General features: G+C 40.0%; 1 protein-coding gene across 3 annotated transcripts; it reads left to right on the forward strand.

The window, feature by feature from the left end:
* The first annotated feature begins 1,269 nt into the window (after nucleotides 1–1,269).
* Nucleotides 1,270–23,486, forward strand: vmp1 (vacuole membrane protein 1). 3 transcript variants are annotated; one of them, XM_080427937.1, is made up of 12 exons: nucleotides 1,270–1,298; nucleotides 2,574–2,669; nucleotides 3,532–3,664; nucleotides 4,135–4,225; nucleotides 5,410–5,520; nucleotides 9,126–9,290; nucleotides 10,985–11,116; nucleotides 14,751–14,831; nucleotides 15,577–15,693; nucleotides 18,267–18,328; nucleotides 21,817–21,916; nucleotides 22,431–23,486. In XM_080427937.1, exons 2-12 carry the CDS (start codon nucleotides 2,600–2,602, stop codon nucleotides 22,578–22,580), a joined length of 1,212 nt encoding a protein of 403 aa, XP_080284063.1. In that variant the 5' UTR covers nucleotides 1,270–1,298; nucleotides 2,574–2,599; the 3' UTR covers nucleotides 22,581–23,486. The 3 variants fall into 3 exon arrangements, with proteins under 3 accessions (XP_080284063.1, XP_080284064.1, XP_080284065.1); XM_080427938.1 differs by having other exon boundaries at nucleotides 1,292–1,378; XM_080427939.1 differs by lacking the exon at nucleotides 1,270–1,298 and adding an exon at nucleotides 1,335–1,348.
* The last annotated feature ends 427 nt before the right edge of the window (nucleotides 23,487–23,913 follow it).

The raw sequence follows: 23,913 nt of genomic DNA on the forward strand, positions 1-23,913 counted from the left end.
CTTTAACAATGGGTCATGATCCAACCACCCAAATTGTGAGGAAAGCTTTCGCAGAAAATAGCAGACTAATGTAAGCTTGTTGATCGGCTATTTTCAACAAAAGCTTTCCCCACAACAACAGAAAACAAAATACACTAGCATAGAGCCCTGAGGGACTCTGCTCTAACATAATGTTAAACAGAGTCTGTTTTGGTCAGGGTGCTGATAATGTGCATGTTGGCTCCCTGGAAAGACTGTGCTAAACTAAATGAAATGCAACGAACCAATCAACATTTGCCATGTCACATATATATAGAACCTAGCGTCATTGTTTTTAGAAATGAAAATTTCTGGCAGCGGCGGGATTTGAACCCGCGCCTCCGAAGAGACTGGAGCCTTAATCCAGCGCCTTAGACCGCTCGGCCACGCTACCTTGTCGCTAACGTGACAAATCATATTTATTATTTCATTATTTTTGTGACAGGGGTCTTTATAAAGGGGTATTAATTTATTGAATAAAACAAATAATGATCAAAGCATTGAATAGTTTCTGACGACAACTCTAAATTATCTAATATGATGAAGTAAATTTGTCCACCTCCTATTGGACCACATTAATGTACTTCTGGGTCGGGTCTACGTCCTTATATCAGTTTCACAATAAAAGTTTTAGAAAAAATTGAAGACTTACTAAAGGTATAGTTTAACGTTGTGCCCATTTCAACACGGATGAAAACTGTAAACGCAATGTATTGATTTACACACAATGTACACAAAGTGATGCTTATCAATAGTTTAAAAAAGCTCCCCACAATGACAGAAAACTGAAAATACACTATTATTGAGCCCTGAGGGACTCCAGTTACCCATATGGGGTTTAAGTGGTTACTTAAAGCATTGGTTCTCAAAGTGGGGTCCGGGGACCCCCACGGGTCCATTTGGTTCCATGTGTACACTAGAGTAAAATTGACATAGATTTTACAATATAAATTGCGGTCCAAGTGATAGAAATGCCATTAAATGGGGGTCTGTAGCCCTAATGCATGTCAAACTGGGGGTCATTGAAATTAAAATGGTTGAGAATCACTGCTAGAGCCGTAAAAAATCTTCTCTTATGGGGGTCCCTGGCATATCTTTTGAAATGGGGGTCCGCGGGCTAATAAGTGTCAATTTGGGGGTCCTTGACATGAAAAATTTGAGAACCACTGACTTAAAGTGGCTAATAAATACATGGCTGAAAATTATCGTGACATTTTATTATGTTAACAGACTGGTGACTGACAGTTCCTTTCCGGGTCACGTGAAGAGGATAGGATAAGGTATGACTGTCCATTTCACCATCCTTTGGAATTAATTTACCCTGTTTGTGGTTTGTCTTCTTCGTTTTTATGACCTAACGGTAAAAGAGGAGGATTTTATACACCTTTAAACAATTTTGAGGCTTCTAAATGTTAAGCCTTTGTGTTGTTGTTTACCCCAACAACCTATACTTGACTTATCGTTTTAGCACCGTGGCTAAGCTAACCCCGGTTAGCATGATGAGGAAGTTGATTATACTGTAACACGCATCTGTCATCTCGTGATACTTGCCTTAAAAAACACCCCATTAAGCTGTCTGTGCTTCATCTGTAATGTAAATGTCATCATTTTGCCCATGATTTCAGTTTTTTTTTGGAGGGATTTTAAATTTGACACAGCTAGGGCAGGCTGTCAGAAAAATAAAAAGGAAAAATGAATAAAGATTTAAACGCTCGTTTCGCAGCCGAGTATCATTTTAACGTCCTGTCTTTACCACAGAGACGTAGATTACGACTCTCGTAGATGTAGTTCATCGATTCTGACATTTTCAATGTCATCTACGTCGAGAGTCCTAATCTACGGATACCACAGAGTCACAGACAACTTGAGATATCCTTTTTTTGGTAGAACGTTGGGAAATTGGGGGGGGTGGGGTGCCCCCACTGCCCCGGCAGGACGGCACCTCCAATTCTGGATAACAATGCCTGACTGTGCTGTTGTGTGTACAGTGAAGGGGAGGTCACAGAATGGGAGAGTCTAGATATAGGGCCAGTGGTGGTGGAAAAAGTACTCTCATCGTTTTACTTATCTGCAAAGTAGAAATACTCTGTTACAAGTAAAAGGAATTCAATATTTACTTGTGTAAAAGTACAAGAGTATTGGTATCAAAAAGAAAGTACTCATTATGCAGAAGTTTTCAAATGTATAAAAAGTATTACTTTTATTTTTTTTAAATAGCCGATCTACAGGCTCACATTGTGAGCTTTTAGATCAGCCGAAACGTATATAGGGCTGAAGTGGTTAATGTATGTTTTGTAATAATCAAAATCTACAAAGTAACCAGTAACTAGGATAAGTAAAAGTACTGAAAATTGGAAATACTCCAGTAAAGTAAAAAATACCTCAAAATTGTACTTGAGTAGAGTACTTGAGTAAATGTACTTAGTTACTTTACACCGCTGACGATGTGTGTACAGTGAAGGGGAGAGTCTAGAGTCTAGCAGTGAAACATCGTTAGGTTTTGGTTGACCCCCATCGCCCCACCCACATAACTAATGATCTCATCCTGTCCTTAGATTACCTGACCCACTAGCTGGTTGACATGGCAGCAAATGGAGCAAGTTGTGAACAACGGGCGGGAGCTAAAGGCAGACAGAATGGCAACTCCGCAGGTTGGTTTCTAACAAACTAAAGCTAGCAATATATTGTTTTTAAATAAGCACGTTGATGTGAGGAAATGTCTTCAGGAGCACTTCACCCAATTTCAGCCTAATCTTCATATAATTGGTCCTCCTCACTAATGCTCATTATGGTATGATGATGAGCATTAGTGATTATAAGATGCTGATGACACAATTTCCATCTACTCACTCTGTGTCTCATCGGTGGGCTATGGAAAGTTGAGAAACCTGCCTACCAATGACATCATCTATGGGGATTTCAAGCTAATGGAAACTACAGCCTTTATCTTCCTGGGAAGTTAGCATATTGAAATAGAAGCCATGTTCTTGCATTAATTTAAAAAAGAAGTTTGAAATCTTGTATGAAATGACCAAACCTGCCTACCAATGATGTCATACTTAATCAAGTTTCTGAACTGTCCGCAGCCCTCTTCTGGGACACAGACTGAGTTGACAGAAATGGTACCATTGTATAATGAGCAGGAACAATTATAAGAAGATGGCTTCGAAAATGAGTGAAGTGGTCCTTTAAGAAAATGCTGTGGTTGTTATCAGTAAAAGCAAGTATCACTGATTACAACAGCAATACTTGCCTATCATTAACAGAGGAGGCCGTAAAAGTAAAGGAAAATATGGTTTACTTTCTGTTTTACCTTGAATTGACTTTCCATAAGCATAAGGGTATGGGATTGACGTGTCTTGGACATAAACATATCTGGTGCTGTTATATGTGTCATGGATTTAACATTCTCAACTGAACAACCTGCCCAAGATATGATGTCCGGCGGCAATGAAGAAGTAAGTATTACACTAAATCAGGGTGACGACAATTCTGATTGTGTGTGTACTCCAGATGCTGCAGCCAGAGAGAGGAGACAGAAGGATAAGGAGGGGCGCTTGTCTCTGGTTTTGTGGAAGAGGCCTGTCACCACGCTACACTATTTCCTCCTAGAGACCCTCGTCAAGTTAAAGGAGTTGACTTTAAAGTAAGATTTTGAACCGTTGGGGAGTTCTTGGAGACTTGTGGTTGTGTGTCAGACCTGTGGTTGAGCACTATTGTGGGTTAGCTTTCAGCTTGTGAAGGTTGTTGCAAGGACTCTTCTCCACAGTCTTCTCTGTCATTGTCCTTTGGGCAATGTTCAATTGAGCAGACATTTCTTAAATAGTCAGGTCTTCAGTCTTGAAATAACAGGGTGGGGGAGGGAAAAGACTTCATAACACCAGTTACCAGTCAGTAGATGAAATAGGATTATACATTTTTTCGTGATGGCCACCTATTTTACGCACGCACACACCCACGCCCACACACACACACACACACACACACACACACACACACACACACACACACACACACACACACACACACACACACACACACACACAGATACACAGTTAATTAATAAGGTCTTCCATGTATTTTATATGTTTTGATTTTGCCTGCCTTCCTGTCTAGATTGTGGCGAACCCGGGGCACAGTGTTGTTTTTCTTGGTGGTGTGTTCTGTCTTCTCCGTCACCTATTACACTGAAGGAGGCCACCAAGACGTATGTCTTCTTCCCATTTGTTTTTCTTAGCCTTGTTAATATTTAACAACACATCTCTGTCGTTTGTCTATAAAGAAGTTTAAAGGTGAAAGATAAGTCACTGTTTGCTCAGATAAACAACATTCCCTGAAGAAAGGTCATCTCATTATGACATTTTCAGGTCATAATATTATCCCTTGATTATTAAGGATTTAGGTGTAGTATCTTGACATGTTGTAGGTTGACAAATGTGTGTTTTTTTAATTAACTGCCCAATTCGAGGGACTGTAAAGTTTGATTATAGAATCTGAATGTTTCGATATGTATCACTACTGTAGTGCACAAACATTAAAGCATGGGTGGGCAACTAACCTCTTATTGATATACCAGGTGATCAGATAGGGCTATTGAGGTCATCAATTGATTTAATCAAAAAACAACCATTACTAACCATTATTGATTGCACAAATCTTTTCTCCCTAGATAGTCAGAAATTATTCTATTTACTCTATTCAAATATTGACTCATTCTTTCTTAAGTTTTATTAACCACTTAACCAATAGTAAATTTGATATTGTACTTTGTCATCGGACAAATAGCGCCGCGATGCAACGTGTCGTGAACTTATAGATTTTTTGGAACATTTACAAATTAGGCATGCTAGGTTGAAAGCAAAATGTTATGTACCCTGAAAAGGATGCCCACCCCTGCAAGTCAGAGTTACTGAGTTCAATTTCGTCTAGGTTCTCTCATCACAATTATTTCACTCTGACCCATACTAGTTTGAAAAGAAAAACAGGATTAAAGTTTGGAATATAAATTTGATCAAAAGAAGTAAAAAAAAACAAAAATATTCACCTTCAAATCTAGATTAAATGAAAATAATGAATGGTCCCAGGCAGACTAGCAGTGATGAACATGTCATGTAGTAGTCATTCCTACAGCAAGCATGTACCACAAATAAGTACTAACACGCCATACAGGCAATATTATTGAAAGCCTAAAACAAAAACGTATGAATTTAAACTTTCTTATTTTATTAAAACCTTAAGTAAAACTAGCAAACACCATCTGAAAACATCTTGAAGTGCAAGTCAAATGGGGAAAAAAGTTAATAAAATATCAAACTAACTCATAACATTGAAATAACCCTGTCCATTGTCCTCCCTCCATGCATCTGATCCTCTTCACTTCCTCCCCTGCAGTATGTCCGGCACCTGGAGAAGAGGTTTCTATGGTGTGCCTACTGGGTAGGCCTTGGCATCCTGTCATCAGTTGGCCTTGGCACTGGCCTGCACACCTTCCTGCTCTATCTGGTAAGAGAGCGCTTCATAGAGACATGTTGTAGGGTGAAAAATCTAATAACCTAAAACACAAATCTAAAATCCACTATCATTTAAGAGTCTGCACATGGGATTTTTGATTTCTCGTATCTCTCAGTTGGGCATATTGGGCTGTCCAGTGTGTTTGCGTTCCTTGTTTGGCGACTAGAGATCTTCCTGAGGGGAGGTAGCCAATTTCTGAAGTTGGTCTTGAACAGCTTCCTGGCAAAGTCGAGACACAGTTGAGAGCCCTTTGTGTATCCCGTGTACCTCCGGCCTACATATGATTTTGCAAGCCCGTTTCGGAACTCTTCCCAGTCTTTTAGTCTGGCCGTCAGTCAAGGGACTGTGCCAGACTGGGACTGCATACTCCAGCACCGGGCGCACGTAGCCTGTGTAGATCAAAACCAATTCAGGATCTTGGAACCCAAATGAAACAAATGATCAAATAAAAACACTTACGCGAGGCCATTGTTTTCTATTGGCCATTGTGTGGTCCGTTTATTTATACAGATACAAATGTGCAGCACTGAAATGAAATCTGAAGCCTGAGTTATACTTAGTTGTGTGTGGGTGTCACATAAGGGGTAAAAATAGCTGATCTACGTGCTCATAATCACAGTGTGACGCGTTATTATGAGCTTGTAGATCAGTTCCTTTTTGGTGCACGACACCAAATGTCTGTGTAAGCTAGCTCTACCAGGTACCTATTCTAAAAGCCACCACATGGTGGCCCCATGCTCCTTGTCTGTTGTCATGAACAGTGTGCCCACTGGCTCAAAGCCCTTGCATCTGTCACCCACATCTCTATGGACGTGGCCCACAATTTCAGAGTTCAGTGACATTTGTTCCCTGATGTCTCAGAATGACTTTGTGGTTGAGTCACAGCGCGATGTGACACTCGTCTTGGTTGTGGTGAACCTGAGCAATTGAGGAAAGGGAAAGATAGGGAAGTGATTCTGCACACGTGCCCACATTTAGGGAGGAGATGTGGCCTTTTTTTGTAGAACATACGCAGATGTTTCTCCACTGACTCAGCTATTTCCATTTTCATGAAATTGGTGGTGGTGGTGGGGGGACATGGAGTATGAAGTTTTGGCTCAGAAACAAGCAACTACTTACCTCTTCTGTTTATGTCAACTGTCTTGTAGATGTAGCCTCTACATTCTGTGTCCAGCCTAACTTCTGCTGCTGTGTGTGTCTAAGAGGTGTCTGCCGACCCCTTCTGGTGATGTCCATTGTCTTGTCGATGTAGCCTCTAGTGTGTGTGTGTGTGTGTGTGTGTGTGTGTGTGTGTGTGTGTGTGTGTGTGTGTGTGTGTGTGTGTGTGTGTGTGTGTGTGTGTGTGTGTGTGTGTGTGTGTGTGTGTGTGTGTGTGTGTGTGTGTGTGTGTGTGTGTGTGTGTGTGTGTGTGTGTGTGTGTGTGTGAGACCCATAGTGTGTGTCATCATGCATCTTCAGTAGGTGTGACCTCACTCGGGAGGTTTCTTTCCATCATCTCCCCCATATGGAACAACCTCACCTCCCGTAAAGCTACATTCTTTTCAGAAATGGCTCAATCCCTCAAACTAGTTTTATGTCTGATGCTGGGTTTCAATTATTTTGTCTGTGGAACCACATCCCCAAAAGGTTTTTTTTTCCCACCCCCGTTGGAGCCAAATTGGTTTTGAAGTTTATTGTGGAATCTAGTCTGTCAAAATGCAACATGTTACCGCTTTTAATTGACTGCCAATCGCGTAGATCTATCTAAAATGTAATATATATATTTTTAATTTGACCCAAAGACCAAGGAGATATGAATTTTCGAAGATCTAGACTCCTATCCACTTCCTTGTCAACTTAAAACTTAAATATTCTGTATCTCGGCTCCTGAGTACTTTTTTTTTTCAATGAAAAATCTCTGGCAGTGGGCAAACGCGGCCAGAAATAATTTTGGCAGTTAATGGGTGAAAAGGTTATCAACCAATGTATTTGTTTTTTATTAGATGTACTTTTAAAGTGGCTCTGTAGCATAACTTGTGGCTTCACACAGACTTCAGCTGCTGCTGACCTATTGCAGTTTTCTCACAACCATAATGATGTGTTCCAGGCTAGCAGTAAAATGCCATTTTAGAATAATTTGCCAGTGAGATTGTAGACTTGTGAGGAATGAGTGTAATCCCCCCAGCAAATCTTATTTTTTCCCCTCTCTCTATTTTAAGAATGTATGAGGTATGTTCATAACATGGTACCCACCGGCTCGGGGATGAGATCAACAATGGTCAGGAAACTCCCCTAATTGATTCCGAAGGGCCACAGACCACAAATGTCCCCCTGGAAGAGTTATTCCCTGGCTTAAGATCAGGGCTCAAGAATTAATAGATAACCCCATAGAGAGGAGATGAGATCATTCTCCTCTTGCGGGGGGGGGGGGGGTGTATACACACACACACATGATCTTATGATTAATCATCATTTTATGCAGGTCATTCTTATATACAAGGTAGATGAAAATGCATGTAGTATGGGAAAGGAATATTTTCCACTTTCCACATTTTTACCGTGGGAGTTTTGTCCACTACAGTCACTGTCTTTGGCTAGTAAGAGTGAATTTGGTTAACATTGAATTCTTCCAAGCTGTGAGCAATAAAGTGTAAAGTTCTCTGCCAATTTGAAGTACTAAGGAGCAACTCTTTTGGCTTCAACAAACAAAGCAGGTCACCGCTGCCCCCGTACACCCCCCTATCTGATGGATGAGTAGATGAGAATATGGTTTCAAGTAACGAAACAAGGGTTTAGTCTAGTCTTGTTACAGCTGACTCACCACATTATGGCGAAATGTGTGTGAATCTTTAATGGAGGGCCCGTCGGTGGTGAAAGAGACCTGTATTGCGTAAACAGGCTTCCCTATGTCTTTCTATTCAAAACCCTGTGGAGAATGACTCTGGCAGAGTAGCGGTAATCAACACTGACTAATTGTGAGCTGTCTGTCTACAGTGTCTCAGTGTTGGCTAGCCTATATCACTGTAAGGAGGCATAATAGAGTTGCTGTGCTATGGTTTCAGGTGAGCCTACTGTTACCTAGGCCAGGTGGCTAAGCCTAACCAGCCTGCTTCTTGATGCTGATGAATGGTATTGCATACCAACCTGTCAAAGGGGGCTAGGTGATTCAACTAGGTGTGTGTGTGCGTGGGCTTGTGTGCTCATGCATCGGTGGAGAAGATGTGAAGGGGGGTGTCCTCTTCTGAACATTTAGCAACTTTTACATTGTATTAACCCTCCCTAATGGTGTAGAAATGTGTCTATACATGCAGTGGCACATAAAACAAGTACCATATATACACACATTTTTGACGTTTAGCTGACACTCCCATCTTGGGGGCCACAACCGAGGGCCGTAGGGGGAAAAAGTTTTACATTTCGTAAGGTAAGGTGTTTGTCACCATTAAGTTCGTCCACTGCTCCCAGTCAGCCAAACGACGTATCTAGTATGAATCACTGTGTTTGTTTACAGTATGAGTGTTGCTGTGTTTAGATACACAAATATATAGTTCACAAATAACTGAATACAATTTAAAAAAAAAGAATTCCAGTCATCTTCCTGTCCTTCCTTCCTACAGGGTCCTCACATAGCATCAGTGACCCTGGCAGCTTACGAGTGTGGCTCCACAGACTTCCCTGAGCCTCCGTACCCAGACCAGATCACCTGTCCCCAGATTATTGGGTCAGAGAGCATCACGCTCTGGTCCATCATGACCAAGGTCCGCCTGGAAGCCTGTATGTGGGTGAGTATTACTAAAAAAGAGAGAAGTCTAACAGCTTGGCCTCCCTGTCCAGTCTTTAGTTAATATCGCTAGCAAAACATTGTGCAGTTTTTGAGCAAAACGTTAGCTTCTGTGCTGTTTCTGGTGAATCTGTTCTCTCCTGCTAGTTAAGCGGCATATTGATATTGTAAGCCATGGATGCAGCCCAATGCAATTAACTTCAGTGCCATTCCAAGTGTTTAAACCAGTGGTTTCCAAATGGTTTGTTTTGGGCATGTCATTTAAGGTGCAAATTGTACATCTGAATTTTATTATTTCCCCCCACAAATCTTCCAAATTAGCAAAAAAAGCAGATCTACAAGCTCACAACGCATCACAACAAGATGCATTGTGAGCTTGTAGTTTGTCTATTTTCACTATAAATACAAGGTAGGTGTGCCTTTTAGATTTTGACTTGCCCATTGGTGTGCCTTGGATACAACATTTTCCAAAACCACTGGTGAAGGCCAGAGCTATTGAGTTATTACACTCCCATAGACGTCCATTGTAAATTAAGAATATAAATTTTGTATTCAATACATTATTCCCAAAACCAACTCCCAGGTTGATTTGGAATTTGTGTCCGAGAACGAAACAAATGCAGAAGTAATGCTTGCCACACTGGGCAATCAGTAGTTCCAAATGCTAAATCCTCTTAATGGCTGTTGATGGACCATGTGATTGCCTTGCGGCAAGATCAAAGAGTGTCGTAGCTCTCTCTTTCAACGGGTCTGGTGTAGGCTATGTCTGCTGTCAGTTGCAGTGAGTTACTTTACACCGGCCATTGTTACGTTTTGGGTTTGTGATGTTATGCACGCAGCTTTGATTGCTCTACTTTTGTGGAGACATAAATACAAACCCAAACAAGATTATCATCATTATTTTATTATGGCATTCATTTTGTTTTAGGGCAAGATTATTAGCTGCTATATCATTTTATTGTGGCTTTCATTTTGTTCATTGTGTTAAGCATAAGAAAATGCCTACAGTAATCACCCACACATAGATCACAGGTGCCACAGATGTTTTTCTGAGCTCAGCACTTCTTCATTTTGCAGACTGAAAAAAACTTTTTAAAATTCTACTTTATTTGGGTTACCTGCATGTGTTGAAAGAAAACATTAAATGTTTTTATATGAATGGATCATTTCCTGTATGCGCCTATGCGGGTTAATGCAGGAAGATGTATTTCTTTTTTGAAGAGACTGATTGGGTGATGACAATCATAACTTTCATATATTCACCATAAACTGTGCAAGTGCAACCTGAACAATGCTGTTGCAAATGTTGGAGTGTTAACCACATGAACCCTTGTGTCAATATTCTAGCCATTTTATAATAGGTAAACATTTGGTGAAAATAGCAGATCTGCAAACTCACAATGCATCACGGTGTGAGCTTGTAGCGTGCCTATTTTCAGTGAATTGATTTGGTGTAGAGTGGTGTGGAGAGATTTTAAGAGGTTAATAAGTGTGTGTGTGTGTGTGTGTGTGTGTGTGTGTGTGTGTGTGTGTGTGTGTGTGTGTGTGTGTGTGTGTGTGTGTGTGTGTGTGTGTGTGTGTGTGTGTGTGTGTGTGTGTGTGTGTGTGTGTGTGTGTGTGTGTGTGTGTGTGTGTGTGTGTGTGTGTGTGTGTGTGTGTGTGTGTGTGTGTGTGTGCGTGCGCGCGTGCGTGTAGGGTGCTGGCACAGCCATCGGGGAGCTGCCTCCATACTTCATGGCCAGGGCAGCTCGCCAGTCAGGTACTGATCCAGAGGATGAGGACTATGAGGAGTTTGAGGAGATGCTGGAGCAGGCTGAGGGTGCCCAGGTCAGAATCACCAACATGCTCATTCACTCATACATACACATGCCTCGATGGTAGTCCTGGCAACTTTGAGATTGTGAGGGGATTTTGAGGTATCTTTGGGATATTCAGGTTAAATGGGAACACTTTCAGAACAAAAAGCCAATAACACAAAGTGTATTTTGTTCATTGTCTTTAAAATGAAGGGTATCATCCATTACATTAAAATAAAAAGCACACTTGTTGGTCAATATTGTTTTGGCTATCTTTAGATGAGGAAACACCCTGGTGAGGTAGCTACATCTACATCTGAACTGAAAACATGCATTTCCTCTGGTTCAGACAGGTTAAGGTTAGAGTGGATTACCACCACTACTGTATGTACCCTTGCATTTGGGTCTGTGGTGTAACTTGGTGTGGGTGTTACAAGAGAAGCTAGTAGCAAACTTATAGACACTGCTGCTCAGGGTGGCATCTGAACAATGGCTGTTAGCAGCCTAGCTCTGGTCCAGGCTAGGTGGGCTTGGGGACAAATCTCTTGAGCATCACTTCCACTAGCCATGTCACAGGCATTAGCTGCCTCACCTAAGATATTGTCTTTGACCTTGACTTTGTTTGTTAGCATAGTTGTTTATACCGTCAATGCCCACCCCATGCTATATTCTGTTGCCTGGTTTTGTCACGCTCCAAACAAAGCGCCGGAGCCATTGTCATCATTGTCCACAGCTTGAGTCTGTGTCGATTGGCCCCAATAGCTCACGTGAGTTCAGTGAAAGCCCCTCCCTCCTTACAGTTCCAGTAAATGTGTGTATTGAGGGGGTGAGTCACCCTCACAGCACAACTCCCCCTTTAATCATCCCTCAGGCCTTGCTCTCCCTCCCTTCCCTCCCTCTGTCTTATTTTTCACCGGCCTCTAATTTGAAGGACAGACGGTGTTGTTGTCAGGGACTGTGCTCACATGACTGGCAACTGCTGAGATCAGATGCTGAGTCAGCGCAATGGAAATCTGAGATACTCATCTTAGGTTGTCTTGATCACCTACTGTCACCTCACCGGGGCTCAGCTGAAGAACCCGGGGGGGGGGGGGGGGGGTCAACATCACATGAGGATGTCTTCAGGATGCACAATATGCATATTTGTCTGTTTTCCTTGAGGGTTATCTTGGAACTTGTTGTCAGATATGCATAAGCCAACAAAGTATGCATAAGCTAACAAAGCTAATGAAACGTATCGTGTCACAAGACCATTACTTTGATGTCAACAGTTGGAGAGCGGTTGGCTTCATGTACTTGATGCATTCCTTGACAAAAATGGCAAAAGTCAAGAAAACTGCACAACAGTGTTGGGGTGATGACCTGCAGAAATACATAGTTAAAGAGAAATCTTTTTTTTTGTTATCAATTGTTTTTATTATCATATCAGCAATACAATTATGTTTGAATGGATACATTTTTCAACAAAAACAAGATACAAACACATACACAACTTAAAAACAATACAGAAGGTTAATTAAAATAATAATAAAAATAATAAGTTAAAGAGAAATCTGATAGTACAGCTGTACTGTTGATGAAAAACAAGATTCGATTTTTTTAAATGAAAAATGTACATTTTAAACCAACAAATATTACAATTATTATTACTAAATCTGTCCATCATAGCAATAGGAGTGTTACCCTGATTGTGTTTTTGTAGGCTAACCCACATTTTACCTTCACAATGGATTTTCTGCATTTGGGCTAAATAATGTAAGAAGATAAGCTCTGAGCAAACAACGGCTCATGATATTCAAACATTTGGTTAACCAAATGATTCACTTTTTTCCCCCCAATTTTTCCCCCTTTTTGAACCACACCAATTAACCACATGTTTCTATTCTGAGAGGTACATTTTGTGATAATAGATCTTCATGCTAGATGTGCTATTTTCGGCAAAGAGATTGGTGTAGAGGGAAAAAAGAGGGGACCAAGTGTAGACCCCTTAGGGACTCCTGTCAGTATATAGGGGTTAAGTGGTTAATATAAAAAGCACATAAGTCAACAGTTGAGATTAATGCATCTAATTTATGTCAGAACATGAGAGCCCTTTTGGCTTATGTTAACAGACCTTCTATTCAGCATGAATGGGAATTCCTATGCGGGAAAAAGCTATGTAAATCTTGCGAGGGAACCGATTACTAACTCACTTCAGGCTTTTAGGACTACAAACTGTTAACACTATAAATATAAAACTATCTCTGCTTTAGTAAAAAATATATATATATTAGAATAAATGAATATATAATTATTATTCTTTTTTCTTCTTTTTTTTATTTTTTTTACCTAAACCAAATCTTATATCATGGGATTCAAACTAATGTCTAGACTAAAAAGATTTGGTATGACCGGAACGTGACAAATTCTTGTCTGACATCACTAGCGCTGTGATGTTTATTCAGACAATCAGCCAGACATTTTTAATAGGGGAGGTTTGACCCTCAAAGCTGCATCCTTTTATGTAGATCAAAAATGTCCCCAGGATATTGAATTTGGGAATCACAAAAAGGACATTATCTAGAAGAGGATATCTTGGCTGAAATGGATGTCTCATCAAATGAACTAGAACATTTGGACTAGAATAAAGTTAAATTTAAGTGAATAGATTATGTATAAACAATGAGCATTTGTGTCATCACCAGTGGTGGAAGAAGTACTCTTTGTAAGAAGTAATCTTTGGCTTCAGTAAAAGTAGCAATAGTCATTATTCAGAATGCCATTCAGAATCTTATATCATGTTATTGGACCATATTTATTGATCATTACTGTGTCCATTACTTCAATATTACAGCTGGTTAAAAGTAGAGCTCATTTTAATGACTTTATTCTGTGTATTGCTGAGTAACAAATATATATATAATGTTATTTGTATTAATCTAAATCTACAAAGTAACTAGTACAGTAACTAAATCTGTCAAATAAATACAATATGTAGGGAGATGCACTAAATGAAATGTAGTGGAGTAGAAGTAGTAGTTTGAAATGGAAATACCCAAGTAAAGTACAAGTACCTCTAAATTGTACTTCAGTGCAGGAGTACTGTTCGTCACAAGACTGAAATGATTAAAGTGAACTCTAAAATGGTTGCCAAAGTGAAGACTGGAGAGATGATGGGTTTTGGGCTTTGCCTATTCCCTGACCTCCTGCATGGTCTGTGATCTTCACCATGAAAACCACAGACATTCCACCACCCCACGGGTGTGGAGATGAGATCAAAAGATCTCAACACTCCAGTGCCAAAGAGTTTTCACTTGTAATGCAGCCAAAATAGCAAGGAACTGAAATTACAATTAGATGTTAGACAGTTATTGAACCACAGAGCTCTTTATAACTCTCCCAATGATATGATGAAGCTATGCTATCGGGTAAAACCCACATAGATTTATGTATTTATTTTTGATCCACAAATGAAAACAAGGTGTATTTTTACATTGCACATTTTTATTAAACAATTACACATTAGGGATTTAAGGATTTTCAAGAGCACACAGGCTAACAACACACAAATGACCTTTCATTTTCCATTCAAGTACACATTAAAACTAAGTTGAGATTTGCCTGGCTGCAGCAGTTTGTCTATAATGTGCATTCTGACATTAACCAAAGTTGAATTCTCTTTGCAGGATTTTGTCTCTAGAGCGAAGCTTGGGGTCCAAAATATGGTACAGAAAGTAGGATTCTTTGGGATCCTGGCTTGTGCTTCAGTAAGTGAGTCTTTTTTGACCCCGACTAACTTGATCATACAATCATCTTATCTATCTATAACAAATATGTATCATTTATCGAATCTATCTATAATAAATATATCATCTATCCTATCTATAAAGTGTGTGTATATATATATATATATATATATATATATATATATATATATATATATATATATATATATATACATACATACATACATACATACATACGTACAATTACAACGTCACTGCCTTTTGTGATATAATTTTATAAATAACCAATATCTATCTAATTTCTTTACTGTCTGTTTGCAATCGTATGCAATAATTCAGTGGTTGCATATCGTTATTGTCGGGCAGAAACCTTGTATTTCCAAAACTGTTACTTTTCAGTAAATGGAAAAAAGAACCTATGTTCCAATGGATCCAATGTAGCTGTTATTATTTAGCTCTTGTTAATAATACTTTTCATTAAACATTTTCAATTTCACATCCCTATTTTGGTCAAGTCTTTATAGGCGAAAATAGCGACACTGCCATACGGCAAAGTTTAAAATAGGGCATTCATTTATGGGAAAAGACAAAACAAAACAAAAAGATGAAATATGGAGGTACAAGGTTTCTGCCCGATAGTGATGATGATTATATGCACATTTTTATTCTGTTACCAATCGGCTGTATCGTTTAGGCTGGTTATTATTTGGTAAGATTGTTTGATTGTCTGTTTTTCTTTATTCTACTTTTCTTTTCTTTTTTATAGATCCCCAACCCTTTGTTTGACCTGGCTGGGATCACCTGTGGTCATTTCATGGTCCCCTTCTGGACCTTCTTCGGCGCTACACTGATTGGCAAAGCCGTCGTTAAGATGCACATACAGGTACATAGATCCTTCTACTACTAAATGTTTTGTCTTTTTAAGAAAGATGTGTACATGTGTTTGGTGTAAATGTTAAGTTTATAAAGCATGAGAGTTGACTTTTGTTTTCTAATTTATGTATTTATTGTGGAGAACAGAGTATGGTTGGGTTCTCGCCAATGGCAAGGCGCCCTGGTAGAGCCTGAAGGCTCTACCAACCCCATGAAGGCTACATCCTAACCGCAGCTGGCCCATGTTTGAATCCTACCTGAGGCCCTTTGTATTCCCATCTCTCCCTCCTGCCCCTCCTGTGTCTTCATTGTGAAGCAGAAAATGCTGGAACCAGTATTTAAATTAATTTAACCCATTAATGTATTGAAATTTATTGGAAAATTTCTGGAACAGGATGCAATCCTCTAGGCTAGACTCAACACAATATAAATATTTCTTTTCAAATTGCGACATTCACAATTCACAATGTACAACCCTTCAACCCACCCCACCCCACCCCACAAATTAAAGACCGGGAATACATCTGTGTCGTTTTTAGATTTCTTTGGCTATTCAAAAATAGCAGATCTACAAGCTTATAGTGCTTGTAGATTTGCAATTTTTGAAGAATCGTGAAAATGTGTCCAAATCTTTGAATATATATATTTTTAAAGTGAACATTTTTAACTCAAAGCTTTTGGACCCCCAAAATGATATGTATTTATCCGCGGATCCCCAGAAGCAAATAATTGAGTTAAAAATTATTAATTCATAATTTAAATTATATAATTATTAAAGATTTGCACACATTTTCACAATATTTGTTCAAAAATAGCAGATCTACAAGCTTGTATATCTGCTATTTTTGAATAGCCAAATAAATCTAAAATGACACAGATGCGTTTCAGGTCTTAAAAGGTTAAAAGAAAATGTGTTAAACAATTCCCCACACCTACAGTAGTTATATCACTAGCAAAGTTGGTTGCAAAAAGTGAAGAAAAGGAAAAAACAAGGATTATTAATATATTTTTTCCATTCACATGGTAGGTGAGAAAATATATACCACTAGACCAGTGTTTCTCACCGTTTTGGTGCTCAGGACCACTATTAAGGTGGTTCTCGTGGACCACCTGTATATATGCCCGGGACCACAAACCACTAGTTGAGAAACATTCATGCACTAGACTACTATGCGTGGGGTGTCTTAAGATCAACCATAGAACTTGTGGGTGACTCTCAGAGACTCCTAAATGCACACTTTTGGTAAACTATTTCTGCTAGCGCACTGTTCCAGTTGAGTTTTGGGATGCATCCAGACCATATGAAGGCACACCAGATGAAAGGAGAGGAGACTCTTTAAGAAGTCTTTTAACGAGAACCATGGCATTTTTTTTCTTCTTCCCCTCTCAAATCTACAAGATCAAAAAAACTCTCTTTAATTACCAAGTGTATTGTTGAGTCTGCCACACCAGTGACTAATATGAGCCCAGACGGCGAGAGGCTGACTGGGAGTCTACGAGTGACTCGCCCAGCCTCGAACCCCACCAGACCTATCCATCCCCTCAGTGGTACCAGCCAGTGACCTCACCAATAGCCTTTCTGACAAAGAAAGAGCCTGCAGGGGTGCCTGTTCAGGAGGATGCAGAGTGGACTTGAAAGGAGGAAGTGGAACAGACTATAGTCTATGAGGAGAGTCCACAGCAGTGTGAGAAAGGCAGTATTTGTTGTACCCTAACCCCTCGGACAATCACGTATCATATCCTGTCTGATGGAGTCCGGTCCTTGGGGGGGGGTGGGGGTGCGTGCATTGGTCATGCCGTTTAAAGCTGATCAGATTCAGGACAGGAGTTTAGTGTTGTGGTTTGTGACCCCCCCCCTCCCCCCCTCGCCCGCCTCGGCGCCCTGTGAACCACGTAAAGCCCCCTGCAGGTCTCAACCCCCTGCCATAGCGCTATGTCTGAGCTGTCTCTGTTCTTCAGTCTATCTTTATGATTCATCAGAGGCTTGTGTATGATGTGGGGAGGGGGGAGATGTTAATGCTTTAGGTCAACGGCTCACAAACGGCGTACCGTGAGACGAGTTCCAGGTGTGCCTTGAGACAACTACACATTATTACTGCAATATATAAAAATATGAATTTAATTTACTCTACACACTAAATACTTTGTGCACACTAATTTCCCATTGCAGAGGCAAATTATATACCATATACCATAAATATATTTTCATCACTTTCAACCTGGCATCCCTATTTTGGTCATTGTACACTACACACACACTTTTTTTTAATACTTGATTTTGACATGCCCATTGGTGACATGAGAACACCTGCACATGTTCTCATATGTCTAGTCTGTAGGCTCCAAAATGGGGATACCATTTCTACATGCATGTCATGTGCTGCTAAAACTAAAACCATGCTACGACATGTAGGAGCAAATATGCAAAGTGAGATTCAAAGTAGTGTTTTTTGTGGATTATATATATGCATGTACTCCTCGTGTGTGTGTGTGTGTGTGTGTGTGTGTGAGAACATTATCAAGAAAGTAACAATAACTTCAAACCTGATTAATCACCCTTGGTCTCTCATTGACTTCCCACAGAAACTTTTTGTTATCATTACCTTCAGCAAGCACATAGTGGAGCAGATGGTGTCACTTATGGGGTAAGTGTGCGTCTGTCTGTGTATACAGTACTGTATGTGTGTGTGCAGCAGAGACTGGGTGAAGGTGATTTGTTAGTTTTTCCTTTTCTTTTTTAATGCAGGGGGGTTGGGGGTTTACATTTGAAAACAATTTGGTGATGGTTTTTTGACCACTGATTGTTGATCATTCCATTGTGAGTGAATGCTCTTATAGTGTGCGTGTCTGTGTTCTGCATTTCCCGCAAAGGGTATTTCCTCTCCTCACACGCAAACCCATCTCCGCAGCATTGGTGGTCAAGTGTGTGGGGTCCTATCAGAACAGGCTGCGTTGTGATCGGACTCACCCAATTCAGCTTTGACTGAGACAGAATCTACCCAAGGCAGCAGGAAATACAATTATAGCAGGATTATACTTAAGCAAAATAAACTGTCACACAATACACTCCAGGCTCCTACCGTCACGCAAAACCAGTGAAAGTTGAGGAATCTTTAAAAGAAAAAAAAGGCCAGGAAAATGTGAAAAATTATGTGGGCCATTGTTGCTTAAAGAGCAGTTAGATTTCCACAAGTAGCGAGTGTGGATTGTTACCAGATAAACAAGAATTTTATCTATGTTTAAAAAACTAATATTTTACCAAATATTAGTTATTGAGGATCAGCATTTCTAAATCTGAGGCCATGGTTCTCAGCAGGAAACCGGTGGATTGCCCACTCCAGGTAGGGAAAGAGTCCTTTACCCCAAGCGAAGGAGTTCAAGTACCTCAAAGTCATCTGTGAAAGACTGAGTAGAGCCGCCACTCCTTTGCATAGTAAGGAGCCAGTTGAGGTAGTTCAGGCATCTAGGGAGGTTTTCCATGCACGCCCAGCTGGGAAGAGGCCACGTGGGCAGAACAAGGATCAGGTGAAGGGATTATTCCCCCATTCAGAGCTGGCTGATGTGGCTTGGGAAAGGGAAGTCTGGGGTCCTCCACTGGAACTGCTACCTCCACGACCTGACTTTAAATAAGCGTTTGAAAATGGATGGTTGGGTAGTTATTGACTTATCTATTTCTTGGAATAGTCATGATCAGCAAAAGAAAATGACACAGAATGTTCAGTCCAAAAATAAACCGTAAAGGCCATGTCAGTTTGTTACTGAATCTGTTTAAGTCAAGTAATGGATTAGACTTGAATCTGATTCCTTAAAAGGATCCCTGGCTAATAAGCCAAATATGCCTTAAAACATTATAATTGCCCGCTATAACTAAAATATATTTTTTAAACGCCATTTTTTATAAACAGTTCATCTTTCACTCAATAGGGGCAATGCCCGTCACAAGTTGATGATGTCATTTGCCCATGTGTGGTCTAGCCCTATGGAATTTATAGAATGCATGTGCAAAAAAACATATTTAAAATAGAAAATGTGCTCCTCGGAGCACAGGTCTCCGCCAGTACTGTTCCTGATTAATCCTGTCTTACCTATTTATATTACATAGTGTCACTTGACCAATGTTAGCTTGACCAATGTTACCTCACTTCAAAAACAAGAATAGATTTTTGAAGTGACACACCTATTTATAGGATTTTATTTTGTCATGCGTCTCGCTAGCCAATCAAAAGCATTGGTGACAACATATTGTCACGTGTCACGTGAAGCTTGACCAATGTTAGCTTGGCTAGGGGGGGGGACACACAGCGGGACAGAACGAAAACATACTCTCCACCTCTGGCGGAGACAAATATCGATTTGATGCTCATGTTAGCCTTAGGAAGTATTAAGTTGTTTTTTATGTTCACATTCATTCCATATATTCCCTAGGGCTAGACCACACATGGGCAAATGACATCATCAACTTGCGACGGGTATTGCCCCTATTGAGTGAAAGATGAACTATTTCTAAAATAAATAAAATATTTAAGGTGTTTTTAATTTTAGTTATAGAGAGCAATTATAGTGTATTAAAGGGATAGTTCACCGCCAAAATGATTTTTTCCTATCGATTAGTGACCTCATGGAGACTGAATTCATGGATATTTTTTAGTTTTTGTCGCATTCCTAAGCCAATAATTTGATGACCGGCAGTGGTTCCGGTAGGAGACACAAAGAGTCTCCTTTGTTTCTCCCACCGGAACCACTGCCTACCGGTCCGCTGGTCATCAAATTATTGTCTTAGGAATGCGACAAAAACTAAAAAGTATCCATGAATGCAAGTCTCCATTGGGTGACTAATCGATAGAAAAACTTTTATGTTATGTGTTTTGTGAGCAAAAATCCGAAATATATATTTAAAAAAAGGAGAAAGAAAAGGCCCACTCCCGGGCATCGTGGGAATTGAACTTGGGACTCGCTGCCAGGCATCAGTCTATGTGGTACGCGCCTTAACCACCCGACTGTCGGTGCCCAAGAATAGAGAGATATTTAATACTAATTTTAACAAAGAAATATCACTTACAGCACCTTGAAGCTGTTTCTCTGATTGTTTAGCATTTCATGGAACAGAACATGAGAATGTCATGGAAACTAACATTGGGTGCAGTTTTGAACATAGTGTATGACTTATCCTGAATGACTCATTATGATGTGTGCAACTGATGCACAAATGCTGAGTTGGGTTATGTGTGTGTTTGTATGTAAGATAGTTATGGTGAGTCAGTCAACTAGCTTGGTACTCTTATGAGATAAGCAATTATCCAATTTACTGAAGCTTTAAGTGTGTTTAGCAAATTGACTCATTTTCTTCTTGCTTCGTCTAGTCATGTCTAAAATAATTGTTTATATCCTGAGCTGGGAATGTTACTTAGAAGATGGCTGTGTCTGAGACTTGTAATAGCTTTGTATAGCCCCCATGATCTATAGTATGATGGCAAATGAAGAAAAAGTACATTATATTTAAATGATGCATTCATGTTTTTGTAATTGTATTAAACTGTACGAATGTTAAACCTAAATAGCAGACCTGTATTATCACCCCTTATCCATTACATGGGTAAAACGGTGAATAACTCCATTGCCGACATTGTATCCATTATGATTGGCCCCCTAGTGAGCTAATCCTCCTTTCCTTATAAGGGCATGAACCCGCCCTGATTGGATAGCTTTCCACTCATACGGCAGCACTGGTGGTAAAGGCAATGACATCATGCCGACTCACTTCCTGGTGGAAGAGACTGACACAGGCTCCTATAGAGACCTGAGGGGTATAAAGGCAAAGCTGTGGAGGTTCTGCTTCAGTCCACTCTTCTGCCTTACTTCTCACAAGGCAGTGGAGTGTTACAGATACTGTAACAGGGAGCCTAGCTTGTGTTGATCTTACTGTGGGCCCAGAGGACTTTGAAGGAGCACCGGCAGTGTTCTTTTGAGTTTTCTCTCACAGGAACTAAGGATTTGGGGTCTCAAGACTTCTCTCTCTGCCCTTTATCACAGGAAGACTTCAGAACATTTAAAAGTAAGTGAACTAACATTCCCTTTCTTTGTCTGTCTGTGTGTCTCTCTCTTTGTGCGGATGTCCCTGGGGATGTGGTGTCAGGTCTGTGCCCAGGATAGGACCATCTCTCCAGAAGCCCTTCAGTCAGTACCTGGAGGCACAAAGGAACAAGCTGCATCATGCCGGAGAAGGCACACCAGCGGTAAGAACAATGCAGACTCAGCCAAGCATCATTTTCAAGAAAAAACCTTGTATCTCCTCTTCTGAACTTATCTGGAATTAAGAAAAATAGCCAACTGTATGCGATGCATTTTGAAAGTGTTTCATAGGGCCAAGCGTTGATACTTTAAAGTTTTTAACTGATAAGAGTACATACATTAGTAAACACCACATGCCATAGGGATACAATTCATAGTATTTGTCATTATCTAACAGACATCCAGTGATGCAGCAGACACAAGCAATTTAATGGATAAAATAAATGTTCACAGCCTCAGTGGTGATGTTTAAAAAATCCTATTGCTATATAAGTTGAAAATTGTATTGTCACTTTCACGTACAATACAGCTGTGGCTGAATAATATGTGTGCACACACTGTATATACTTAATATACGGTATGTACATATCATAAACACATCAGCAATTATCTGTTTTTTAATGTCATGGCTGTTAGTAGCATCCACCATCAAACCATGTTCCCTTTTGTGTTTTCTAGAGTGAGAACTGGCTCTCATGGGTGTTTGAGAAGGTGGTGCTGGTTATGGTGTGCTACTTTGTCTGCTCCATCGTTAACTCAATGGCCCAGAGCTACGCCAAGCGGCTTCAGCAGCAGATGCACTCGGAGGAGAAAACCAAAACCAAGTGATGCTGGTAAGACCCCGAGCGGTCTAACCAACCAACTTGACTGTGTTCTTATCGCTGCTGAGAAGGGCCTGTCACTCAGCCACAGCCACTCAGACTTACAATCTTAACAACAAACCTCACCCGTCATCCATTCTTAAAAAGAGGCTGCAACGCTCAAAACCAGACGCTATTGTTTTGTGTGTGTGCTTTTTGAGGATGTATGTAAGTTTCTTTTTTCTTAATTTTTTTTGCTCGATTTGCCCTTCAGGCTAGTTTGTAGTTCTTCTTCCCTCCTTTGTCATCTCTTTTTCTCTGTATAGCGTGATCTTTTCCTGCTGATCTTAACATGTTACTATGATGAAGGCTTAACCCTTTCATAGACCTCAGAAGTTGAAGCAGCCAGCAGCTGGTTGGTTACTGCTGTCTGGAGGCCGTGCCCATGAGCTGCTATGCCTTATGCAAGAGGGAGGGCCTGACTTCCATTGAACACAGTTCTTAATTGATAGACTTGATTTGTATTTAATTTTTCTAATGGTATGCGTGTTTGGATGGAACATGGAGCCTGACTTTTGTTTGTGTAACAGTGTTTTTGAATAATATTTCTTTTTTTGTTCAGGGGTTTAATTTCCGTCATGCCTTTGTACTTTTGTTTGTGGGATTTGCCATTCGTTTTTAAAAAGAAAAAGCAATATCAAGTCGGGTCAAGGTATTGATGGTTTGCACATCCTGTAAATATTTAGATAGCTTTTTTTTTGGACAGTATGCGCACATCTATTTCTATTCAAAAGCCTGGGTAGAACTGAAGTTGAACCAAAAGAAAACGGTGATATAATTTCTAGTGTAACATTATACACTAAATCCCATTTCTATTCTGTACATTTAGTTTAAGTCTTGATGAGATCGTATATAAAATACCTAAATCATTGCACTCCTGAGTTTGTCATCTTTTCGCTTTGGTTTTCCATTGTAGAAGACTTGACCCGAAGTGTTCGTCACGGGCAGCTTTATTGCAGCTGTTATAGAAACGTTTTAGTTTTTCAATTTTGTAAACATCCAAGAGTTGAGAGAATGCATGATATTCTCTTAGAAGACCATGTCATCTGTGAGGTAAGTCAAGAGTTGTAGAACTACCATTTTGTGGATGGATTGTCATTACTATAATAGTATTTTTTTTTCTCAAACAAACTCACCTTGTGGAAAAAAAAGTTTGTGAAGTGTATAAATGCAATCAGACATGTGATTACAGGGTTGTTTTTTATATTAGTGGAATGTGTTTTCTGTACCTGCGCTGTGCTCATTCAGCTGATCTACTGAGTATCTGGGATATCTGCCTCTCTTCCTGTGACACCCCCCTA

The sequence above is a fragment of the Gymnoscopelus braueri genome (assembly GCF_963280865.1).
Source record: "Gymnoscopelus braueri genome assembly, chromosome: 5".
Classification (NCBI taxonomy): Eukaryota; Metazoa; Chordata; class Actinopteri; order Myctophiformes; family Myctophidae; genus Gymnoscopelus; species Gymnoscopelus braueri.

Coding starts and splice junctions, on each gene's coding strand:
- vmp1 (XM_080427937.1), top strand. CDS start 2,600: ATGGCAGCAAATGGAGCAAGTTGTGAACAACGGGCGGGAGCTAAAGGC. Junction 4,226..5,409: donor CTGAAGGAGGCCACCAAGAC/GTATGTCTTCTT, acceptor CCTCCCCTGCAG/TATGTCCGGCACCTGGAGAA. Junction 14,832..15,576: donor GGATCCTGGCTTGTGCTTCA/GTAAGTGAGTCT, acceptor TCTTTTTTATAG/ATCCCCAACCCTTTGTTTGA.